This window comes from Phocoena sinus, chromosome 4 (genome assembly GCF_008692025.1).
Source record: "Phocoena sinus isolate mPhoSin1 chromosome 4, mPhoSin1.pri, whole genome shotgun sequence".
In the NCBI taxonomy this organism is placed as follows: domain Eukaryota; kingdom Metazoa; phylum Chordata; class Mammalia; order Artiodactyla; family Phocoenidae; genus Phocoena; species Phocoena sinus.
In genome coordinates this window covers 95740032-95764411 of record NC_045766.1, presented here as the reverse complement: position 1 = coordinate 95764411, position 24380 = coordinate 95740032, and the positions used below count along the sequence as shown (strand labels likewise).

General features: G+C 39.8%; 1 protein-coding gene across 10 annotated transcripts in view; it reads left to right on the top strand.

Annotated features, from left to right (window-relative positions):
- Nucleotides 1–24380, top strand: part of NXPE3 (neurexophilin and PC-esterase domain family member 3) — a 52958-nt gene that overhangs the window by 12819 nt on the left and 15759 nt on the right. For 9 of the 10 annotated variants that reach the window (XM_032630938.1, XM_032630937.1, XM_032630933.1 and 6 more), the window contains 2 exons: nt 13747–14501; nt 18499–18572. In XM_032630938.1, the coding sequence (XP_032486829.1) occupies nt 13747–14501; nt 18499–18572 (829 nt within the window). Of the gene's footprint in view, nt 1–12827; nt 12910–13746; nt 14502–18498; nt 18573–24380 lie in introns of all 10 variants that reach the window. The other variant, XM_032630940.1, reaches the window with a different exon arrangement.

Genomic DNA, 24380 nt, shown 5'->3' with positions numbered 1-24380 from the left:
TCACTTCCTTGGTTAAATTTATTCCTAATTATTTTATTGTTTTTGATGCTACTGTGAATGGGATAGTTTTCTTTATTTTTTTCCAGATGTTTTGTTATTAGTGTATAGAAATGCAATTTATTTCTGTATGTTGATTTTATATCCTGCAGCTTTACTGAATTTGTTGATTAGTTACAACAGGTTTTTGATTGAGTCTTTAGGATTTTCTAAATACAGGTGACCCTTGAACAAGATGGGTTTAAACTGTATGGGTTCACTTATACATGGATTTTTTTCAGTAGTAAATACTACAGTACTACATAATCCACAGTTGGTTGAATCTATGAATGTGGAACTACAGATATGGAGACACCGTGTATAAGGAGGGCGTCTAAGTTATATGCAGATTTTCGACTGTGTGGAGGGTAAGTGTCCCTAACCTCTGCATTGTTCAAGGGTCAACTGTATGAGATGATATCATCTTCAAATAATGACAATTTTACTTCTTCATTTCTGATTTGGATGCCTTTTATTTCTTTGTCTTGCCTAATTACTCTAGCTGACACTTATAGTACTATGTTGAATCAGAGTGGTGACTGTGGACATCCTTGTCTTGTTCTTGATTTTAGAATAAAAGCTTTTAATCTTTCACCATTGAGTGTGATATTAGCTGTGGGTTTGTTGTAAATAGCCTTTATTAAATTTACCTTCTATACCCAGTTTGTTGCGATGTTTTTATCATGAAAGGATGTTGTATTTTATCAAATACATTTTCATTCTATTAATATGGTGTATCACATTTATTGTTTTGTGTATGCTGAATCATACTTGCATCCCAGAGGTAAATCCCACTTGGCCATTCTTCTTTCCTGAGGTGTAAAGTTAGGTTGCATGAGATAGATCTGTTTTCTTAATATATACATTTGTTGCTATGAACATCCCTCTCAGAACTGCTTTTGTGGTAGGTTTTCCATAGGCTTTAGTATGTTATTTCCAGCTTCATTTGTTTTGAGATATTTAAAAATATTCTTTTTCAACTTACTCTTTGATCTATTGGTTGTTCAGGAGTACGTTGTTTAATTTCTACATACTTGTAGATTTTCCAGCTTTCCTCTTGTTGTTGATGTCTAGTTTCATACCACTGTGGTCAAAAAGGATAGTTGGTATGATTTCATTCTTCTTAAATTTGCTAAGACTTGCTTTGTGGCCTATCATGTGATCTAAAGTGGGGCATGTTCCATGTGCACTTGAGAAGAATGTGTATTCTACTGCTGTGATTGAATGTTCTATAAACGTCTCTTAGGTTCATTTGATCTAATATATGGTTCCAGTCCAATGCTTCTTTATTGATTATCTGTCTGGGGGATCCATCCATTGCTGAAACTGGGGTATTGAAACCCCCTACTATTACTATATTCATGTGTGTTTTTCCCTTCAGTTTTGTTGGTATTTGCGTAATAGATTTAGGTGTTTTGACATTGGTCAAAACATCATATAATGATCTTCTTTATCTCTTGTTACTGGTTTTGGTTTAAAGCCTATTTTGTCTCATATAAGTATAGACAACCCCCTTTCTTTTGGTTTCTATTTGCATGTAATGTCTTTTTCCATCCCTTCATGTTGAGTCTTTTTGTGTCACGAAATCTAAAGTGAATCTAGGCTGCATGTAGTTGGGTCTTATTTTTTTATTCATTCAGCCACTCTGTGCCTTTTGGTGAATTCAATCCACTTACATTTAGAGTATTTATTGATACATAAGGACTTATTAATGCTATCTTATTAATTGCTTTCTATTTGTTTTGCGTTTTCATTGTTTATTTTCTGCTCTGTTTGTGCCTTCCTTTTTTTGTAAATTAGTGATTTTCCATGGTGGTTGCTCTGTTTTCATTTCTTTCGCTTTTGTGAATTTTCTTTATGTTTTTGTTTTGTGGTTACATAAAACATTTCATAGATAAAGCAGACCATTTTAGGCTGATAACAGCATAACTTCAATTGCACACAAAGCTCCACCGTTTTATTTCCTCCCTTTTATATTTTTGATGTCACAGTTTACCTCTTTTTGTACTGTGTATTTGTTAACAAGTTATAGTAGCTGTAGTTATTTTCTTTAACCTTTATACTATAGTTAAGTGGTTAACACACCATCCTATTACAGAATTAGAGTTTTCTAAATCTGTATATTTATCTTCACCAGTGTGTTGTATACTTTTGTATGTTTTCATATCACTAGCATCTTTTCATTTCAGCTTGAAGAACTCCTTTCAGCATTTCTTGCAAGGCAGGTCTAGTGGTGATGAACTCCCTCTGCTTTTGTCTGTCAAGGAAAGTCTTTATTTTTCCTTCACATCTGAAGGATAACTTTTCTGGGTATTCTTGGCTGGCAATTTTTTTCTTTCAACACTTTGGATATGTCATCCACTCTCTCCTGGCCTGTAGGTTTTCTGCTTAGAAATCCACTGAGCGCTGAATGGACATTCTTTTGTAGATTACAATATTTTTTCCTTTGGCTGTGTTTAGGATTCTCTCTTTATGCTTGTCTTTTGACAGTTTCATTATAATGTATTTGGAGAAGGTCTTTTTGCATAGAGATAATAGGGTGATCTATTAGCTTCTTGAACTTGGTTGTCCAAGTATATCCCTAGGTTTGGGAAGTTCTCAGCTATTATTTCTTTAAATAAACTCTGCCCCCTTTTCCCTCTCTCCTCTCTCTCAAACCCTGATTATTCTAATATTTGTACATTTGGTGGCATCGCATAGATCATGTAAGCTTTCTATGCTCTTTTTCATTCTTTTTTTTCCTGCGTTCTCTTCTGATTGGTTTATTTCAAAGTTCCTGTCCTGTGGCTCCCTTATTCAGTCTTCCATTTGATCTCCTTTGCTATAGATGCTCTCTATTGCATTTTTTTCATTTTATTCATGGAATTTTTCAGCTCCAAAATTTCCATTTGCTTCTTCTTTATGATTTCTGTCTCTTTGTAAGTTTCTGATTTTGTTCATGTATATTTTGATTTGTTTGTCTATGTTTTATTGTAGCTCATTGAGTTTCCTCAAACAGCTATTTTGAATTCTTTATCTTCTAGGTTGTTAATTCTGTGCCTTTGAGCTTGGTTATTGGAGGATTATTGTTGTCTTTTGGTGATGACATGGTTCCTTGATTCTTTATGTTCCTTGTACATTTGCATTGCTGCTTTCACACTTGAAATAGCAGATACCTCCTCTTGTCTTACTAGTTGCCTTTGGATGGGATAAAATGTTCATTAGTCCTGTTTTATCTGTGGTTGTTTCTGCCCTGGTACGGGTACGCTTGCTTCCCATGTCTTGCTTCTTCTTGTGGCGCAGTTCTTCACCTTTTCTTACAATCCGCCAGGCTAGCTGCTGTTAAGCTTTTGTTTTCCAGAAGGAGGCACTATGGCTTAAGTTTGTATTTCTGCCTTGTCCACAGAGACTGATAGTGTCCTCTTTAGCAGAGTCTCACTGCCTCATTTGGGAGCATGCAGAGTGTGGGGAGGTGTGGGTTTAGCACTCAGGGCATTGGGAGTGCCCGCGGGCTCTGTGGAAAGATTGTCGGGTGAGGGTCTCCCATGGGCTCATGGGCGGACTCCCTGCTAAAGTCCTGAGCACAGTTACCAGGAACTGCATCCCTTCAGTGCCCTTTGGTATTCTTATCTGCCTCTTTCCTGATCCCTTCCCCCCTCCAGTCATGGAGATCCCACCTCAGTACTTGGGGTGCTGCTGAGTTAAGTGGGTTTCTCTCACAGTGGGGGTAGCTGGGCACTAACTTGCCACTCTCCTTTTCCCTCTTGGAAGAGGGCGCTCCTGGGTTGTTCAGCCCTGGGCTTGTTATGTGTGGGGAGGGACAGTGCTGGCAAAGTTCCTTCCCCTTGGGAAGACTGGATTTCTACAAATTCTTTCTCATCTGTTGGTATCTGCCTGGGTCAGCACGCTCCAGGTTTTCCCTGACTATGGCCAAGAGGGATTGGGACAAGTTCACTGGCTATGCTGTCTTTACTGAGGTGTATCTGCCTATTACCAGATACACATGTGGTCGAGACTCCTCCTAGGTCCCTTGGCATGTGGTACTGGATCCCTCAATTCCCACAGAAGCACTTTTGTTTTTTGGATGGGTGCCTAATTTGTTGTTAAAAAGGAGGACAAAAAAGGAGGAATGTCTTATGCCATGTCATGGCGCTGATGTCAACTCTGCCAGGGAAAAATTTTCAAAGTCATTATTACCCTTTTTAATGAACAAATAATACTGTGTGTTCCTTTAAAATGAAGGAGCCCAATGAAATTCTTCCAGTTGAGAGTGTCTGGATACAAGTGTAAAATGAAAGGGAAAAAATACAGAATCTAAGAAGATCATTAAAAATCCTTTTGTATTTTGGGATTATTTTTACCTTGTTTGGCATTATGTTTACCTCGTATAGGATTTTTTTTTTTTACATCTTTATTGGAGTATAATTGCTTTTCAACGGTGTGTTAATTTCTGCTTCATAACAAAGTGAATCAGTTATACATATACGTATGTTCCCATATCCCTCTTGCGTCTCCCTCCCTCCCACCCTCCCTATCCCACCCCTCCAGGGGGTCATGGGGAGCCTGAGGCCTTGTTTAAGTGGTTTATAACAGGTAATACTAGCTATTGAGGAGAGTGATTTTCAGTTTTGCTTTGCTGTTGTTGTTTTCCCTTGCAATTTGACTTATTGCATAATGTCAGATGCAGTTCCCTGGGTTAGGTACTAAAAAGGTCCTACACCCAATTTCCAATGTGGGTAGAGGGAATTTTTCCATACCACCAGGCAACTCTTGGACACCAGCAGGGTGACCTACAGTTCAAATCAATTCTGACACTGTAACTGAGCAGGACCCTATGGGCCCTTCCTGGACAGATCCCCTCCCCCAGGTCCTCCGCCTGCCTCTCCTTTGTAGAAAAGCTGTAGTTTCTCAGGCCTCCCGAGAGTCACAAAAGCCTGGCCCAAGAATTAATGATTGAAAGGACAATATAGTGACAAAAGTAGCAGTTGGGCCAGGAGAACTGGTAACAATTGAAACAGTAAATCAGCCACAAGGCAGTCACAGTATCCATAGTTCCTCCCTGAAATACATAGATAACAGTATCTGATCCACATTCCTGAGCTGCTTCACAGATGCTAAAACCCCCACCAAATGGAAGAAGTTAACTATTCGATGATCATGAGCACATAGCCCCCAGACCATCTGGAACCTGAAGATTGGTAACGTTAACCCCTGTGACACCGCCTTGCTACCACACCATCACGATCAGAGAATCGTGCACGAGCTGATCATATACTCTGTGACTCCCCTCCCTCACCTTCCCTTTAAAAATGCTTCCCTGAAACCCATTCGGGAGTTGGGGTGTTTCTGAGCACTAGCTGCCCTGGACTCCTAGTTGGGCGCTTTATGATAAACGCTGCACTTTACTTCCCCACAACCTGGTGTCAGTAGATTGGCTTTACTGTGGGCAGGCAAGTGGACCCAAGTTTGGTTTGGTAACAACACTGTCTATCTGAAGATAGCATCAAATCCCACAGGTTAAGGGCTCAGTCCTATAAGACTCTCCCCCAAGCCCAACTTCAGATGCCAGTCACAAGTCCAGGTTGTCACCTGTGCTTCAGACTGACTATAGATCAGAAGTTCCAGTGGTCTCTGCCTTGGCTTCAGTTGATTTGCTAGAGCAGCTCACAGAAATCAGAGAAACATTTTACGTACAGGATTACTGGTTTATTATAACCAATTATAACTCAGGAATAGCCAGAAGGAGGAGATGCATAGGGCAGGGTATATGGGAAGGACATAGAGCTTCCATGCTCTGAGTGCACCATTCTCCTTGAATCTCCATGTGTTCACCAACCCGGAAGCTCTCCAAACCCCATCCTTTTGGGTTTTTATGGAGGCTTTATTCCATAGGTGTTATTGATTCAGCCTCCAGGGGTGGGTGTCCAGGGTGGCACTGAAGGTTCCAACCCTCTAATCATGGTTGGTTCTCCTGACAACCCAACCAGCCCCCATCCTCAGGTGCTTTCCAAAAGCCACCATGGTAACATACACCCTGCTGTGGTGGAAAGGGGCTTGTAACGAAGAACAAGGAACCCATTTCCCCTTTATGACTCTGAAGTGTTTTCAGGAACTGAGGGCACGAAACCAAATATTACAGCAAAAGATGCTCCCATTGCTCTTATCGCTGCCAAGGATTTTGGGAGCTGTGAGCCCGGAACTGTGGATGAAGACCAAATGTATATTTCTTACAAATCACAGCATTGCAGGTACATAGCTATTTTTCCCATCCATGTGTTCATCTGTCCTTCTGTCTATTAAGAAAATAATTAATGAAAAGTATAAAACACTTGAAAGAATAGAGAGTGGTATTAAGTACATAAATGAATTCCCTCCCCAGTCGTCGCTCTCAATGTTGTTTCTTGGATGTAACTGCTTGTTTTTAATTATTTGCTTAGTTAGTGCTAATTACACATTACACAGTTATATCTTGTTTTGTCAGCTTTACACTGTACCTTCTGACCTTTCCACATCAGGCAGTACAGCATGGATGGTTAAGTTAAAACACAGACTGAACTCAGACTGCGTACGTTCTAGTCCAGGTTTGCTGCTTCTAACCTATGTGACCTTGGGCAAATTATCAAGCCATTCACTGCCTCAGTTTCCTTGTCTATCATATGGCATAATAATAGGACTTATATCATGGGATAATTTAAACATTGTATTAAAAGATTTATGTAAAGTCTTCGAAAGAGTGTCCGGCACATAGGTGCTTAGTAGATGTTGGTTGATACTGCTGTTCCTGTTAAGAAAATGAAAGATGAGGTCTTCTGCTGACTCACACTTTCTGTCACTCTTTTCTAAACTTTATAAAATTATCTTTATTTCTGTGCATTAAAATAATGTATTTAGACCTTTTCTTTCCCTAATAGCATTAGATAGCACATTTTAACTTCCTCCTGTAAGTGAGGAAGAAAATCATTTCTGCATTATTTTACATTTGACTTCCATTAGCTAGCGTATAACTTTTGCATCATCAGGCTTTATAATCTTTAGTTTTATTGCTCTAACTATGATTAAGGCTAACGTGTAGCCTTAATTATATCAATCTTTATGGATTGATTCTTTTTTAAAAAAACTTATTTATTTAATTTATTTATTTTTGGCTGCCTTGGGTCTTTGTTGCTGCAAACGGGCTTTTTCTAGTTGTGGCTAGTGGGGGGCTACTCTTTGTTGCGATGCGCGGTCTTCTCATTACGGTGGCTTCTCTCGTTGTGGAGCACGGGCTCTAGGCGTGCAGGCTTCAGTAGTTGTGGCACACGGGCTCAGTAGCTGTGGTTCATGGGCTCTGGAGCACAGGCTCAGTAGTTGCGGCGCACGGGCTTAGTTGCTCCATGGTATGTGGGATCTTCCCAGACCAGGGATTGAACCTGTGTCCCCTGCATTGGCAGGCAGATTCTCAACCACTGCACCACCAGGGAAGCCCTGGATCGATTCTTATACTTAAAAACAATAACATTATGAATATCATGTAAATGTTAGTCAATATAGAACATGATCCTTTGAAACCAAATCTATATCTCTTGATGGAGAATTTCCCAAACAGCAAGGTCAAACGGATCTTTTTTATACAGTACCTCAGTTGCTTAATCATGCTGCATTTTAATTTGCTTCATATTTTAATGATGACTTTCTTGTACCTCTTCTTGTTTTTTTTTTTTTTCTGGAGTGCTAATTGCCTTTTTTTCTGTTGAGAGAAAGTACCACCTTCTGTAACGTGTCATGAGGATTTTCCTTCATATGATTTGTTGAATTGAATCCACTTGCTGCTTCTCCTTTTTTTTTTTTTAAAGATGTTTTTGATGTGGACTTTTTTTTTTTATTTTGCGGTACGCGGGCCTCTCACTGTTGTGGCCTCTCCCGTTGCGGAGCACAGGCTCCGGACGCGCAGGCTCAGCGGCCATGGCTCACGGGCCCAGCCGCTCCGCGGCATGTGGGATCTTCCCGGACCGGGGCACGAACCCGTGTCCCCTGCATCAGCAGGCGGACTCTCAACCACTGCGCCACCAGGGAAGCCCCTGATGTGGACCATTTTTAAAGTCTTTATTGAATTTGCCACAATATTGCTTCTGTTTCATGTTTTGGTTTTTTGGCTGCGAGGTATGAGGAGTCCCAGTTCCCTGACCAGGGATCGAACCCTCACCCCCTGCATTGGAAGGCAAAGTCTTAACCACTGCACTGCCAGGGAAGTCCCTCCCCTTGCTTCTTCAAGGCATTTTGGTTCTTTTTCCTCAGAGCCCTCTGTCTTCCTGTTTCACTGTTCACTGATTATTGTCTTGACCTGTTGCCCAGCTGTTATTCTGAGTTTGCTTTTCATTGAATTCCTGGGTTGGTTTCACTCTTGCTCATGTCTTTCACTTCCTTGGATTTTTCTTTCCATTTTACTGGGTTAAATCTTCAAATAATGTTTTTCTGAAAGAGCACATGGGAACAAAGCTTACATGTCTGAAACTCTTTATTTTGCCCTCATAAATGATTTGTATTTGTATTTAGAACACTGTATTCAAAATCCTTTTCCCTCAGAACCTTACAACTTTGCTCTACTGTCTTCTAGTGTCCAGTGTAGCAAAAGACAAGGCTAATGCCAATCTAATTCTTGTTTTTTTATTGGTAACATTGTTCTTCTTTCTGGAAGCTATTAGGACCTTTTCTTTACCTGTGAAATTTTACAAGGCTCTAAGGTGAGTTTTTTTTTTTTTTTTGGTAGAAAACTTTATTGTCAAATAGGCAGATCTGCTCACTAATAAGAAAAGAGCTTAAACATCTGAAATTTAGAGACAGAGTATAAAATTTTGAGATACAAAATATTAGAAAGGCATTGTGTTGTACGGTATATAGAGCAAAATGCCACAATATAAATAGCAATTAATGTCCAAACTAAAAAAGACTGAAGTCCTTATAAGGTCGTCTTCTAAGCAGAAAGGCCAAAGTGAAGATTAAGGACCAGTTCTAAGAGGGTGTAAAACATGGTCTTTGGAAAGCACTGGAGTTCTATTAAGGCACTTTCTTGCATACCTGGGATAAATCCCACTTGGTCATGGTATATAATTCTTTTTACACATTGTTGGATTTGATTTGTTAATATTTTGTTGATGATTTTACATCTGTGTTTATGAGGAAAATTTGTAGTTTTCTTGTAATGTCGTTGTCTAGTTTTGGTATTAGGGTAATGCTGGCTTTATAGAAAGAGTTAGGAAGTATTCCCTCTGCTTCTATATTCTGACAGAGAGTGTAGAGAATTGATACAATTTCTTCCTTAAATATTTGGTAGAATTCATCAATGAATCCCACCTGGACCTGGTGGTGTCTGTTTTGAAAGGTCATTAATTATTGATCCAGATTCTTTACTAGAGATTATAGGCCTCTTCAGATGATCTGTTTCTTCTAGCATGAGTTTTGGCAGAGTGTATCTTTCAAGGAATTGGTGCATTTCATCTCAGTTATCAAATTTGTGGGTATAGAGCTGTTCGTGGTATTCCTTGATTATCCTTTTTTAAAAAATTAATTTATTTATTTACCTATTTATTTTTGGCCGTGTTGGGTCTTTGTTGCTGCACACGGGCTTTCTCTAGTTGTGGTGAGCTGGGACTACTCTTGGTTGCGGTGCGCGGGCTTCTCACTGCAGTGGCTTCTCTTGTTGCGAAGCATGGGCTCTAGACGTGCAAGCTTCAGTAGTTGTGGCTCGCGGGCTCTAGAGTGCAGGCTCAGTAGTTGTGGTGCATGGGCTTAGTTGCTCCGCAGCATGTGGGATCTTCCCTGACCAGGGCTTGAACCCATGTCCCCTGCATTGGCAGGCGGATTCTTTTTTTTTTTTTTTTTTTTGCGGTACGCGGGGCTCTCACTGTTGTGGCCTCTCCTGTTGTGGAGCACAGGCTCCGGACGCGCAGGCTCAGCGGCCATGGCTCATGGGCCCAGCTGCTCTGCGGCATGTGGGATCTTCCCGGACTGGGGCATGAACCTGTGTCCCTTGCATCGGCAGGCGGACTGTCAACCACTGCGCCACCAGGGAAGCCCCGGCAGGCGGATTCTTAACCACTGCACCACCAGAGAAGTCCCTTGATTATCCTTTTAATGTCTATGGGATCTGTAGTGATGTCTCTTCTTTCATTTCTGATAATGGTAATTTGTGTCCTGTCTGTTTTCCATAGTTAGCCTTGCTGCAGGCTTATTGATTTTATTGATCTTTTCAAAGAACCAGCTTTTGGCCTCATTGTCTTTCCTCTATTGATTTCCTATTTTCAGTTTCATTGATTTCTGCTCTAATTTCTTTTCTTCTCCTTACTTTGGAGTTGATTTGTTTTTCTTTTTCTAGTTTCCTAAGGTTGGAGTTTAGATGATTGACTTTAGATCTTTCCTCTTTTCTAATAATGTGCATTCAGTGCTGTAAATTTCCCTCTAAGACCTACTTTTATGGCATCCCATAAATTTTGATAAGTTGTGTTTTCATTTTCATTTAACTAAAAAGATTTAAATTTTCTATTGATATTTCTTCTTTGACCCTTGTTTTATTTAGACCTACTTTTATGGCATCCCGTAAATTTTGATAAGTTGTGTTTTCATTTTCATTTAACTAAAAAGATTTAAATTTTCTATTGATATTTCTTCTTTGACCCTTGTTTTATTTAGAAGTGTGTTGTTTAGTTTGTTTTATTATTTATTTATTTATTGGGCACCCCTCGTGGCTTGTGGGGTTTTTTAAGTTCCCCGACCAGAGATTGAACCTGGGCCCTCAGCAGTGAGAGCGTGGTGTATTAAGCACTGGACCGCCAGGGAATTCCCAGAAGTGTGTTGTTTAATCTCCAGGTATTTTGGGATTTCCTAGCTATCGTTCTGTTGTTAATTTCTACTTTAATGCCATTGTAGTCTGAGAGCAGACATTGTATGGTTTCTGTTCTTTTCAATTTTTCATGGTATGTTTTATGGCCCAGAATATGATCTGTTTTTCTGCATCTTTCATGTGAGCTTGAGAAGAATGTGTATTCTGCTGTTGCCAGGTAAGTAGTTTATAGATGCCCATCATATCTAGTTGATTGGTGGTGCTGTTCAGTTCAACTGTGTCCTCACTGACTTTCTGCTTGCTGGATCCATCCATTTCTGATGGTGGGGTATTGAAGTCTTTAACTACAATAGTGAATTTATCTATTTTTTCTTGCAGTTCTATCAGTGTTTGCCTCACATATTTGACTTTCTGTTGTTAGGCACATACATGTTAAAGATTGTTATGTCTTCTTGGAGAATTGACCCTTTTATTATTATATAATATCCTTCTTTATCTCTGATGACTTTCCTCGTTCTGAAGTCTACTCTGTCTGAAGTTAATATTACTATTCCTGCTTTCTTTTGATTAGTGCTAGCCTGGTATATCTTTCTCCATCCACTTACTTTTAATCTATATAAGTTTTTATATTTAAAGTAAGTTTCTTAGAGACAACATATAATTGAGTCTGACAACCTCTGTCTTCTAACTGGTGTCTTTAGTCCATTGGTGTTCAAGGTGATTATTGATATAGTTGGATTAATATCTACCATAGTTGTTACTGTTTTCTATTCATTGTCCTTGTTCTTTGTTCCTATTTTTGTCTTCTGCTCTTTTTCTGACTCTTGTGGTTTTAATTGAGCATTTTTAAAAAAAATACTTATTTTATTTATTTATTTTTATTTTTGGTTGCATGGGGTCTTAGTTGTGGCATGAGGGATCTTTTGTTGCTGCGCACAGGCTCTTCATGCAGCATGAGGGCTACTCTCTAGTTGTGGCATGCGGGCTACTCTCTTGTTGTGGCGTGCATGCGGGCTTCTCTCTAGTTGTGGCACACGGGCTTCTCTAGTTGTGGTGCGCAGGGTCCAGAGTGTGTGGGCTCTGTAGTGTGGCCTGCAGGCTCTCTAGTTGAGGTTCTTGGGCTCAGTAGTTGTGGCCTTGGGCTTAGTTGCCCCGCAGCATGTGGGATCTTAGTTCCCCGGCCAGGGATGGAACCTGTGTCCCCTGCATTGGAAGGCGGAATCTTAACCACTGGACCACCAGGGAAGTCCCTAATTGAACATTTTGTATATTCCATTTTGTCTCCTTTCTTAGTGTATCAGTTATACTTCTCATTTTACTTTAAGTGGTTGCCCTAGAGTTTTCAGTATGCATTTACAAGCAACTCAAGTCCACTATCAAATAACACCATACTGCTTCATGGGTAGTGCAGGTACATTATTAATAACAAAATATTCCTAATTCCTCCCTCCTGTCCCTTGATAATTGCTGTATTTTTTTCCTTTTAGTATGTCTTGTAATTTTTGTTGAAAGCTGGACATGTTCGTAAAACGAACTCCAATAAATAGGCTTTTAGTGGTGTGGGGGTGAGGTGTAAGGGAGGTGAAACATTTTATAGTCCTATGATCCTCAGTCCTTTAGTGAGTCTGTGAACTTCAGAATTGTTTCTTAGTCTTACCCCCAACCCTTAAATTGGATAGAATGGTTAGAGTGGGCTGGAGTTGGGTATGTCCCTTACCTCAGTTTGGTTAGGCTCTGATAAAACCTCAGTAGGTTAGGCTCTGGTAAAATAGTTTGGCTTGAGGGCAGGCCTTCTTAAGAAGAATGGAATACTCTGGTATTCGGTACCCCCTCCATCCACTGTCTGGCTTTCTGTGGTGTCATTTACCCATGGTCAACCATGATCTGAAAATATTATATGGAAAATTCCAGAAATAAACAATTTACCAGTTTGAAATTGTGCATTGTTCTGAGTAGCGTGATGAAATCTTGTGCCATCCTGCTGTTTCCCACCCAGGATCCTCAACCACTGACATCACTGTAGCTCAATCCACGATCACCTGACACAGATGATCCTTCTTCTGACGTGTTATCAGAAGGTCAGTAGTAGCCTAACACTACGTCACAATGCCTGCATCATTCACCTCACTTCATCTCATCACGTAGGCCTTTTATCCTTTTACATCATCACAACAAGAAGAAGGACAGTACACCAATAAGAAATTTTGAGAGAGGGACTTCCCTGGTGGTCCAGTGGCTAAGACTCTGTGCTCCAAGTGCAGGGGGCCCGGGTTCGATCCCTGGTTGGGGAGCTAGATCCCACATGCATGCTGCAACGAAGACTTCGCCTGCTGCAACTAAGAGTTTACATGCTGCAACTGAAAGATCCTGCACATGGCAACGAGGACCCCGCACACGGCAACAAAGATCCTGCATGCCGCAACTAAGACCCAGTGCTGCCAAATAAATTTAAAAAAAAAGATATTTTGAGAGAGATCTCATTCACATAACTTTTATTCTAGTATATTATTATAATTGTTCTATTTTATTATTATTGTTAATTTCTTACTGTGCCTAATTTATAAATTAAACTTTATCATAGGTATATATGTATAGGAAAAAGCAGTATATATAGGGTTTGATGTGACGCACAGTTTCAGGCATCCACTGGGGGTCTTGGAAGTATCTCCTGTGGATAAAGGGGGACTACTGTCCTTCAAAATGATTCCTTTTCCCTTTCTCCTTCTGGAAGCACCAAAGGGATTTTTCTCTGATATTTGCTGTGGGAATCTGTAAAACTGGTGAGCTGTGGTTTTTGAAACAATGTCATCTCAAGTAAGTTTTATTAAAATTTAAGCTGAAGCAGGGATTTATTTGTTGACTATAAGGAGATTTATTGTAGCTGTGGTTTCTGTTGTTTGTGTCTTTCTCTTCAGTACTTGGACCATGAGACTGCATCAGCCACATTCATCGACAGTGGTGGACAGTTTGTTTTCTCCCAGGTGACAGGAATTAGCCGGAATCCTTACTGTGGCTATGAGCACCAGACTCTGTCCAGCCGGGAGCGCCTGGAGGAGGACTCCTTGTTGGCCGCCTTACAGTGGCAGGTGCCTGATGTGGGCCCAGTCCCCTTTTTGAAGAGCACTGACCCTTCTTCCAGCTACTTTGTCATCTTGAACTCTGCAGCCTTCTTCAAGGTGGGAAGCCAGCTAGAGGTGCTGGTTCATGTACAGGATTTTCAAGGAAAGCCCAAGAAGTATGGTGGAGACTACCTGCAGGCCAGAATCCACTCCCCTAAGCTGCAGGCAGGGGCCGTGGGTAGAGTGGTAGACTACCAGAATGGGTTTTACAAGGTCTTTTTTACTCTGCTCTGGCCAGGCAGAGTTAAAGTGTCCATATCTCTGGTCCACCCCAGTGAAGGGATCAGAGTTCTTCAGAATCTACAGGAAGAGAAACCAGACAGGGTCTATTTCAAGAGCCTCTTCCGTTCAGGAAGAATTTCTGAAACTACAGAGTGTAATGTGTGTCTTCCTGGGAGTCTTCCTCTGTGCAACTTTACAGATCTCTATACCGGAGAACCCTGGTTCTGCTTCAAACCAAAGAAGCTCCCTTGCAGCAGCAGAATTAACCATTTCAAGGGCGGATACCTGAAGGGCCTCCTAACTGCTGCAGAGAATGCTTTCTTCCAGAGGTACATGCTCCTGGCCTTAGGGGGTAATTTAAGAGGTCCCTTTGCATTGTCTTTGTCCTACTTAGGAGACTTTCTTGTTTTGCTTATGTGCTTCTTATATCTTTCTGAACTTGGCCCAATTCAGGAGAGGTGGTAAGAAAATAAATATTTATATTTTGTGATTAGTGTGCTTATTTCAGTTCAAATTAATGACCTTAAATTTTTGTTCTTTTACCCTGATATCTTTAACTTCAGAATTGCATAGTATATCTGTATAAGCAAGATCACTTATTCACAGAACAGATAAAAAAAATCATCCAAGAACAGGGCTGCTAGAGGTCTTATAGTCAGGGTAGTGTTTTAGCTTCATGTCTAATAAACTGAAAAAAGTTTTAAGTGACATATTATTAGTTGTTAAAATCATATAAACATTAATTGATAGGAAAAAGACTATGAATATGGTAACATTGCTGGACTGATATAATGATAAGCATGGGAAGCCAGGAATACCACAGCAAACTGTATTTTTGCAGGTTAGTAGTTAAAATTATTGCATTCCATATTGTTCTGAAATAAAATAACATTCTTAAGGAATAAAAAGAAAAATAACATAGAAAGTACAATTACTTGAGAGAATGTAAAACATTTTTTATTTTTAAATGAAATCTATACTTTAAAAATATTCCCTTGGGCTTCCCTGGTGGCGCAGTGGTTAAGAATCTGCCTGCCAGTGCAGGGAACACAGGTTCGAGCCCTGGTCTGGGAAGATCCCACATGCCGCGGAGAAACTAAGCCCGTGCGCCACAACTACTGAGCCTGCGCTCTAGAGCCCATGCTGCACAAGAGAAGCCACCGCAAAGAGAAGCCGGCGCACTGCAACGAAGAGTAGCCCCCGCTTGCTGCAAGTAGAGAAAGCCCGCATGCAGCAGCAAAGACCTGACGCAGCCAAAAATGAAATAAAAATTAAAAATAAATAAATTTATATAAAAAAATATTCCCTTGTAGAGAGGGATCACATAAGATGTGTGGTCTTTATGAGCTTCTAAAATAAAACTCTGATTTTTTACTTTCTGAGTCAGCTTTTGGTGGTAACAGTAAGTACATATTTGATGCCATGCTTTCAGAAGGCCAGCAGAGGGAGCACTACTCCCAGTGTATTCACTGCACTCTTCTTGAGGGGACTGCCTAGTTATTTGTGGCTCAGTACAAAAGGACTTTAGGTTTATTCTTGGGTTCAGATCTTAGGCACATTATTTATCAATGACTATGAGCAGATGATTTTATTTCTGTGTACTTTTTGCCTATGTATGAAGACTGTTCAGTTACCCCCTTTTATTTTATTTTAAATAACTTTTTTTTTAAGATTTTTTTTTTTTATGTGGACCATTTTTTAAAGTCTTACTCCCTTTTAGAGTTGTGTTGTCAGTCTACTTAGTGGCTTAGCAAAGAGGAGGAAGCATAGCATGTAATTTACTGAAATTCCACGTGGAAAAAAGGTTAGAGAATTAAGTTCGTGTAAAATTTAAAATGTTCCTAACACTAAATCCTACCATTAAAACCAAAGAACACCTGTGAATCCAGAAGGATAAAATAATGTCTGCCCCTGCCTTTACTTGCATATCCTGGATGAGGCTGGCTGAGGGTACTTTGTAGTAGAATCATTAAAAAAGATTCTACTTACCTGGAAGTTTTCCGGGAAAGCGTTTGAGGTGGCATAAGTTTTTGGAAACCAAACATTTGACAGAGTCCTGTTACAGATTTTTTTTTGCATTGTTTGCTCAGTTAAAAATCTGAAATTTTGCATTAGGCTAACTGAAAAGAAAAAGAGAAAGATTGAAATTGATCATTTGAGGGATCTTTGAGTGTAGTATTTTGAGCTCATGGCCTGAATATGTTAAGCTACGCTCATTTTTACCTCTCTTCCTTGGTGGCTCGTAATGTTGCTTAATTCAGATAGGATTAAGAAGCTTAGCCTTGGTCTTTGGTTCCCAAATGACAGTTGGACAATTAAGGTGATCTAATCTCTCAAGGAAAAAAAAAAAGTGTTGGTTTTAGAAAGAACCATAATACTTTGCTTAAAAGATTCTGATAGTAAGAGGACATCTTTTGAAAGAATGAGCTTATCACATTAAAAGCTTCCCTTTTATTTTAGCATGATTTATACTTTTTTTTTCTTTCTAACTTTGTATTAAAAAAGTTCAAATCTGTAGAAACCCTGCAGGAATAACAACAGTGAGCACCCATATACCTTTAACTTAGACTCACCATTGTTATGTTTTGCCGCATTTGCTTTCTCTCTTTCTATGTGTTTATATGTGTGTATTTGTGTATAATTCTTTCCCCTCAGACCATTTGAGAGTAAGGTGCAGACATCATGGCACTGCACCCCAGGCGTATGCATCTCCTAGGACTTTCTCCAACGTATAACCATGACACAGTGATCACACTTGGGCCTTTTATCATTGACACAACATTGTTATTTAATATGCAGTCTATATTCAAGTTTATCCAGTTGTCCCAATAATATCCTTTATTGCTATCTCTTTTATTTTAACTGAGTCTCTGATCACACACAATCTTTTTAGTTGTCTCTTTAATCTTTTAGTCCAGAAGAGTTCTCTAACTTATTTTGGTTTTTACGACATTGACAATTTTGATGTTGCTCTTTTTGTAGAATATTGCTTAAATTGGATTTGCTGCTTTATTGTTTCTGCGTGATTAGATTGAGAGTAAACATTTTTACAAGCAAATTACAGTGGTGAAGGTTTCTTCTTTTCCTTACCTTAAAGCTTTAAACTCATGAAAGTAGTTTATATGTGCTCTCTTTTTTTTTTTATGTGCTCTCTTAAAGTCATGTATATTAATTGTCACTTTTATAATCCACGAAATGCTGTTATTCTCTAACATAGCCCCCTATAATTCCTTCCTTCCTTGTTGTCTGTCTCCCTCATTCATTAGAATGTCAGTGCCATGAAGGAGGAGATGCTGGTTTTTTTTTTTTGTTTGGCGTGTGGGATCTTAGTTCCCCAACCAGGGATCGAACCTGGGCCCTTGGCAGTGAAAGCCTAGCTTCCTAACCACTGGACCTCCAGGGAATTCCCGATGCTGTGTGCTTTGTTTACTGTCATATTCCTAGTAGCTAGGATAGTGCCTGGCACATAGTAGAAGCTTAAGAATTATTTAAGAACAAATCTGTTTTGAATTGATTTTTGATGAAATGAAATATCGTGACTGCAAGTTCCCATATCGAGTTTGGAAAGTTAGCATTTTATTTTTTTGTTTGTTTTTGGTCTAAGTGCAAGAGGCCTAATTATTATGAGCCAGTTTCTGGAATAGTTACAACATGTTCTCAGTATACTTTTCCTGGACTCCACTGTCCCCCACCTTTTCACACAGCCCTCTATCAGGTATTTTCTGAGCATGGACTCTAGTCCAGGGCCTGTGCTAAGTACTGAAGATGAAAGATGAGTGGGACATAATCCATGTCTTTGAGGAGTACATGTTTTATTAAGGGGAACAGACACTACAGAGCCATAGTAATGATGAACAGAGTACATGCATGAGCACGTATCTGGGGACACATGTCCCCAGGTAGGACTCAGCTCTGGGCAAGGCCTAAGGAATCTGACGTATGACTTAATGCTCCGTAGTCTTGCAGCCTGAAAACTAAGTAGTGACAAAATAGACATTCTCATCAGTGTGAGCCATTCTCTGAGTCCAAGGGAAGTAAGTAATTCAAACAGAATTTGTCATTTTGGAGTTTGCACTCTAAGGGTGAAGCAGTGAAAAATTAAAAACTTGTTTAATTCTTATTCAGTTTATGTATCCATATAACCTGCTTATTATAATACACCTAGTTTATTAATTATCAATTTTATTGAGTAACATTTATAAGAATATTTCATCTTAGTAAAGCTTTGTGAAATCCTGTCCATTTAAAAATTTGAAAATAAAGATACATATTAGAAAATAAATGTTCCTGAATCTAAGCTTGTACTCTTTTTATTCCTCTTTCAAGTGGTGTCAATATCAAAATGCCAATCAACTCCAGTGGACCTGATTGGGTGACTGTGATTCCCAGCAGTATAAAAGGTAAAAAGGAATGAGCTTGATGATTTGTTGTTTTTCCTGCTAAGTGTGTTGAGGCTCTGTAGTTACACTGATGTTACAAAGCCCTTTTTTTTTTTCCTTTTTTAACATGTCCCGGTTACTGCTGGGCACGGTTTTAACTGTTTTAACAAACGTTCCAGGTGATTCTGATCCATTGTATAGGATACTATTAAGAGTAAAAGAATGAAATTTAGAAGAGTAAATGTATGTGTTTTGTTTTTGCATAATAGGTATAATGAGCTATAGTGACTTGTAGAAAGAAAGGATGAACATTATTAAGGAGGTTATGCAGATGGAAGGTGATCACTCCTTGGCCTTTTGGCTAAGATAAAGTGCAGATGGCAGTCGAGGTCCTTTTAGCTGTTGAAAGCATGTATGTAGTATCCTACAGAGCAGATAGTGCAAACACCAACGCCACAGGGATGAGGTATATAACACATATGAACCCACCAGTGTGGGTATTGACCCACACTGGAACTGCAGAGCAAGGACCATCTAAAGGGGGAACTGCAGAGCAAGGACCATCTAAAGGGGGAACTACAGAGCAAGGACCATCTAAAGGGGATGTCCCCTCAGTTCCTATGTTGCTATGCAAACATTGTTGCTATGCAAAAATGTAGACCCAGCATAGCCAGATCTATAGATTTTTTTCCATGAAAAACCAGAAATCAATTTTTGAATGTTAATATCTCCAGATTTCAAAACATTGGCATCCAGTTAAAAACTTTAAAACTATTGTGTGGGCTAAATAAAATTTGAGGCCCAGATGCAGGCAGGACACTGTCAGTCTGTATCTCTGGTGTTCACTGTCATGTGCCACAAGAAATCCCGATCTTTTCCTAGTGAAGAGCTGTATTTGATTTACTTGAACCCAGTGAGTTACTAATTTTAGAGGGTACATATGCGAAACATCGTTAATAGAAATTGCTTACCTTTTATCTGCTTGGCCCTCAACCCCACAGCTGAGATATCAGTAAACATGGGATCACCCAGTAGTGCTCAACCCTTCATATGCTCACATCTGACACCTCCGGAGGCCCCGTCCCACTACCAGATCTATCCCCCTCTTCCACAGCCCTGGTTGTCTGGCTCACCCACCTTGTGATTCCCTGGCTGTCCAGTGGGAGGAGCTTTGGATGGTTTACTTGCACCTGACAGGTCTTGGGATTCAGCCAGGAAGTGGTTGTGGGTTTGTAAGATGTACATTCTGTTTAGAGAGAAGAAAGATTCAGTAACTAGTGGGGCTTTTGTAGGATTTTTAGAGGAAGAAAGAAACCGTGAATCAGTAGGAGCAGGGTAGCCTGGCTTTGATAAAACTGTCTTGGAGCAGGTAAATAATCGGAAAGAAAAGAGGACAATTACTTTATAAATCAACGAAGTCCGGCTTGGGGAAACTTCACCTAAATTCACCTTAGTGACCAGCAGGGGGCACTCAAAGATGCTAAACGAAGGGCTCACATTCTTCCTTCCTTAATTCCTTCCTTCTTCCCTCTCTCCCTGCCTTCCTCTCTTAATTCCTTCATTCCCTTTGTTCTCTTTTTTTTTTTTTTTTTTTTGTTCTCTTTTTAAAATCTTTTGTTTTCAGATAATTTTAGACTTAAGGAAGAGTTGTGGAAATAGTACAAAGTTCCCATATAGCCTTCACCAAGTTTCCCGTATGCTAATTTCTGATTAATCGATTGATTGCTTGGCTGTGCTGGGTCTTCATTGTGGCATGCGGGCTCTCTAGCTGAGGTATGTGGGATCTTAGTTCCTGACCAGGGATCGAACCCAGGCCCCCTGCACTGGGAGTGTGGAGTCTTAACCACTGGACCACCAGGGAAGTCCCCCCTTATGCTAACTTCTTAAGAAATCACAGAACACTTATAAAAACCAAGAATTTAACATCCATATAATGTTATTAACTAAACTATAGAGTTTATTTGGATTTCATCAGTTTTTCCACTAATGTCCTTTTTTGTTTCAGAATCCAGTGCAGATCTCACATTGCATTTAGTTGCATGTTTCCTTAGTCTTTCCTCTGTGACAGATCCTCAGGCTCTTATTGTCTTCCATGACTTTGACACTTTTGAAGAGCATTGGTCAGATAGTTTTTAGAATCTCTCTAAACTTGGGTTTGTCTAGTGTTTTCTTTTGATTGGAATGAGGTTATGCATTTTTGGAAAGAATAGGACAGAAATGATGTTGTATCCTTTTGAGGGGGTACATGATGTTGATATGTATTGCTAACAATGTTAACCTTGATCACTTGGTTAAAGTGGTGTCTACCTCGGTTTTCCACTGTAAACTAATTATTTTTCCTTCTTTCTTTCCCTTTTTTGTTTTTTTGGCTGTGCCTCTTGGCTTGTGGGATCTTAGTTCCCTGATGAGGGATTGAACCCAGGCCCTCAGCAGTGATAGCATGGAGTCCTAACCACTGGACTGCCAGGGAATTCCCTAAACTAATTATTTTTATCTTTGTATTTACTCAGTATTCTGGGGAGGTACTTTGAGACTGTGGTAGGCTGAATAATGGCCCCTAAATATATACAGATCCTAATCCGTTGAATTTGTGAATGTTACCTTATATGGCAAAAGAAACTTTACAGGTGTGATTAAGTTAAGAGTTTTGAGCTGGGGGGGAGATTATCTGGATTATCTGAGTGGGCACTAAATGCAATCACAAGTGTCCTTTTAGGAGGGAGGCAGAGGGAGATTTCATACAGAAGACAGAAAGCCATGTGAAGATGGAAGCAGAGAGAGATTTGAGGATGCCATGACATTGGCTTTAGAAATGGAGAAAGGGGCCATGAGCCAAAGAATATAGCTCTAGAAAAGGCAAGGGAACAAATTCTTCCCTAGATCCTCCAGAGAGAGCGTGACTCTCCTAACACCTTGGTGTTGGCCCAGCGATACTGATTTTGGACTCCTGGCCTCAGAACTGTAAGAGAATAAAGTTGTGTTGTTTTAAGCCACTAAATTTGTGGTAATCTGTTACAGCAGCTACAGGAAACTAATACAGAGACTATGTAAACATTCTGCTTAAACTACCATCTACTAATTTTAGCATTCATCATTCGATCTTCCCTGCAGCAGTTATTTCTGTGGTGTTCTAATGGTGACTTGCTCTGTCTCTCATTTTTAAGACATTTATTAATTGAAATTTTTCTGTAAGAGTTGTCCCTTCTTTACCATTAATTTAGTTTTATCAGCATAGACTCCTGACTGTTTCATTCTTTGGATTATAATCCAATTCAGTTGTTCAAATTGTTCCACTTTTGGTAGTTGAGAACTTTTTTAGTTTGGCTTCTGTGCCCTTTTGACATGCTCTCATTCTTTTTTTTTTTTTTTTTTCATTCACATATGTTTTAATTCAATGCAAATAACTTACATTTATCTATCACTTATAATTTTATTTTCAATGTGATAGGTAGGACAGGGATTGTTATTTCCATTTTATTTTATTTTATTTTTACATCTTTATTGGGGTATAATTGCTTTACAATTGTGTGTTAGTTTCTGCTTTATAACAAAGTGAATCAGTTATATATATACATATGTTCCCATATCTCTTCCCTCTTGTGTCTCCCTCCCTCCCACCCTCCCTATCCCACCCCTCCAGGCGGTCACAAAGCACCGAGCTGATCTCCCTGTGCTATGCAGCTGCTTCCCACTAGCTATCTACCTTACGTTTGGTAGTGTATATATGTCCATGCCTCTCTCTCGCTTTGTCACAGCTCACCCTTCCCCCTCCCAATGACATGCTCTCATTCTTTTAACTAATTAACTTATTTTTTTTTAGTACTTCCTTACTTTATGGTACCACAGGATATTTCAGGTCCATCTTATATTTTCTTTGCCCAGGCCTTGGAAGTGTTCTTAATATTTACACTTACATTATTTCACTTATGAATCCTGTATTTTGAAGGTTTTATTTTCCCTATGACACTTCATAATTTATATATTAGTTAATTGATTTTCGTACAAGGTAAAACTCTTCTCAGGTGCATGTTTAGAGTCTGGTGGATTGCTTGAGGTTGCCAGTGCTACCCCCATGCACACATAATTCCAGTCAAAAGCAAAGAAACACAGCTTTCAATTAGACTAGACTATCTTATCAAAGGCAAGCATCTGGTTTCTGACAGGCTTTTCCAGTGTCAGAATTACTACTGAATTTTCATGAGCATCTGCAGTGTGGTCCTCAGACCATTATAGCCTAATGGTGTGGGACCTTGATGGCTTCTAACCTCATCAGCAACTAAACTAGAGCTCATATTTTTGGGGGAGTTTACTGAAAGTTTAGGATAGGACTAGATTTAAGAGCAATAGAATAAATATCAACATCTTTATAGCTTTTTGCTGTTTTCTCTGTTTATTGAAATTTATCTCATATGCAATAGAACACACAGATCATAAGCATACAGTACGACAGAGTTTTACATGTGTACATATCTTTGTAGGGTGAATTCTAAGATGACTCCCAATGATCCATGCCCTTATATAAACCCGTCCCTTCAATTATATGACAAAGTTGACTTTAAAAAAAGATAGATTGGGCTTCCCTGGTGGCGCAGTGGTTGAGAGTCCGCCTGCCGATGCAGGGGACGCGGGTTCGTGCCCCGGTCCGGGAGGATCCCACATGCTGTGGACCGGCTGGGCCCGTGAGCCATGGCCGCTGAGCCTGCGCGTCCGGAGCCTGTGCTCCGCAACGGGAGAGGCCACAACAGTGAGAGGCCCACATACCGCAAAAAAAAAAAAAAAAAAAAAAAAAGAGATTTTCCTGGGTGGATCTGACCTAACCAGATAAGTCCTTAACAGGGACCAGGTTCTTCCAGAAGAAAGAGATTGAAAGTGTGAAAAGGATTCCATGTGAGGGAGATACTTCATTGCTGGCTTTCAAGATGAAGGAGGCCATGGGGCAGGGAATGTAGGCAGCTTCTAGGAGCTGAAGGGCTGACGACAAGCAAGGAAATGAGAAACTCAATCTTATAACCACAAGGAACTGAATTTGGCTAACAACTTGAACAAACTTGGAAGCAGATTTTTCTCCAGAGCCTTCAGAAAGGAACACAGCCCTGCTAACATCCTGATTTCCACCTGTGAGATCCTGAGCAGAGAACCTAGCCATGCCACGTGCAGATTCCTGACGTGCAGAACTGTGGGAAAATAAATGCCCCTTGTTTTTAAGCCGTTAAGTTTGTGGTGATTTGTTACACAGCAATAGAAAACTAATTAACTACCACCCAGATCAAGATATAGAATGTTTACAGTGTATAGAATATTTCCAGCGTTCCAGTATGGCCCCTTATTGTGACAACTGCACTTTCACACTATTACAGTATCGAATTTTCACAACAGCCCTTCAGAGTAACTAGTAGTTTGTCCGCTTTACAGATAATGAAACCAAGGTCCAGGTCCAGTTAACTTAGGAAATCAAAGGACTCACATCCTACACATAACATCCAGCAAACTGATAGCATTTGGGGAAAGGAAGCCCACAGCCGTTTCAATAATAAATGTAGGTCTCTGTAAATGGTCCCATCTCTGCTACCTCCTGTCTCTTCAACTCTGAGAAACTTTGGCAAGTCACTCTGACTTGCTTTCTTTACCTCTAAAAGATATTTGGACTAGCTATTCTCTGAGGTCCCTTTCAACATTCTCTGAATCTACAGGTATTTCTACCTCACACAGCATTTTTATCTTTCCTTTGTAAAATGCATAGCTTTTAGGGGACTAAGATAGAATGGAAAAAAATCAATTTCCCAAGGTTTTGTGGGGGGAAACTCAAGCCAGTATGGTGGCTGAGTAGCT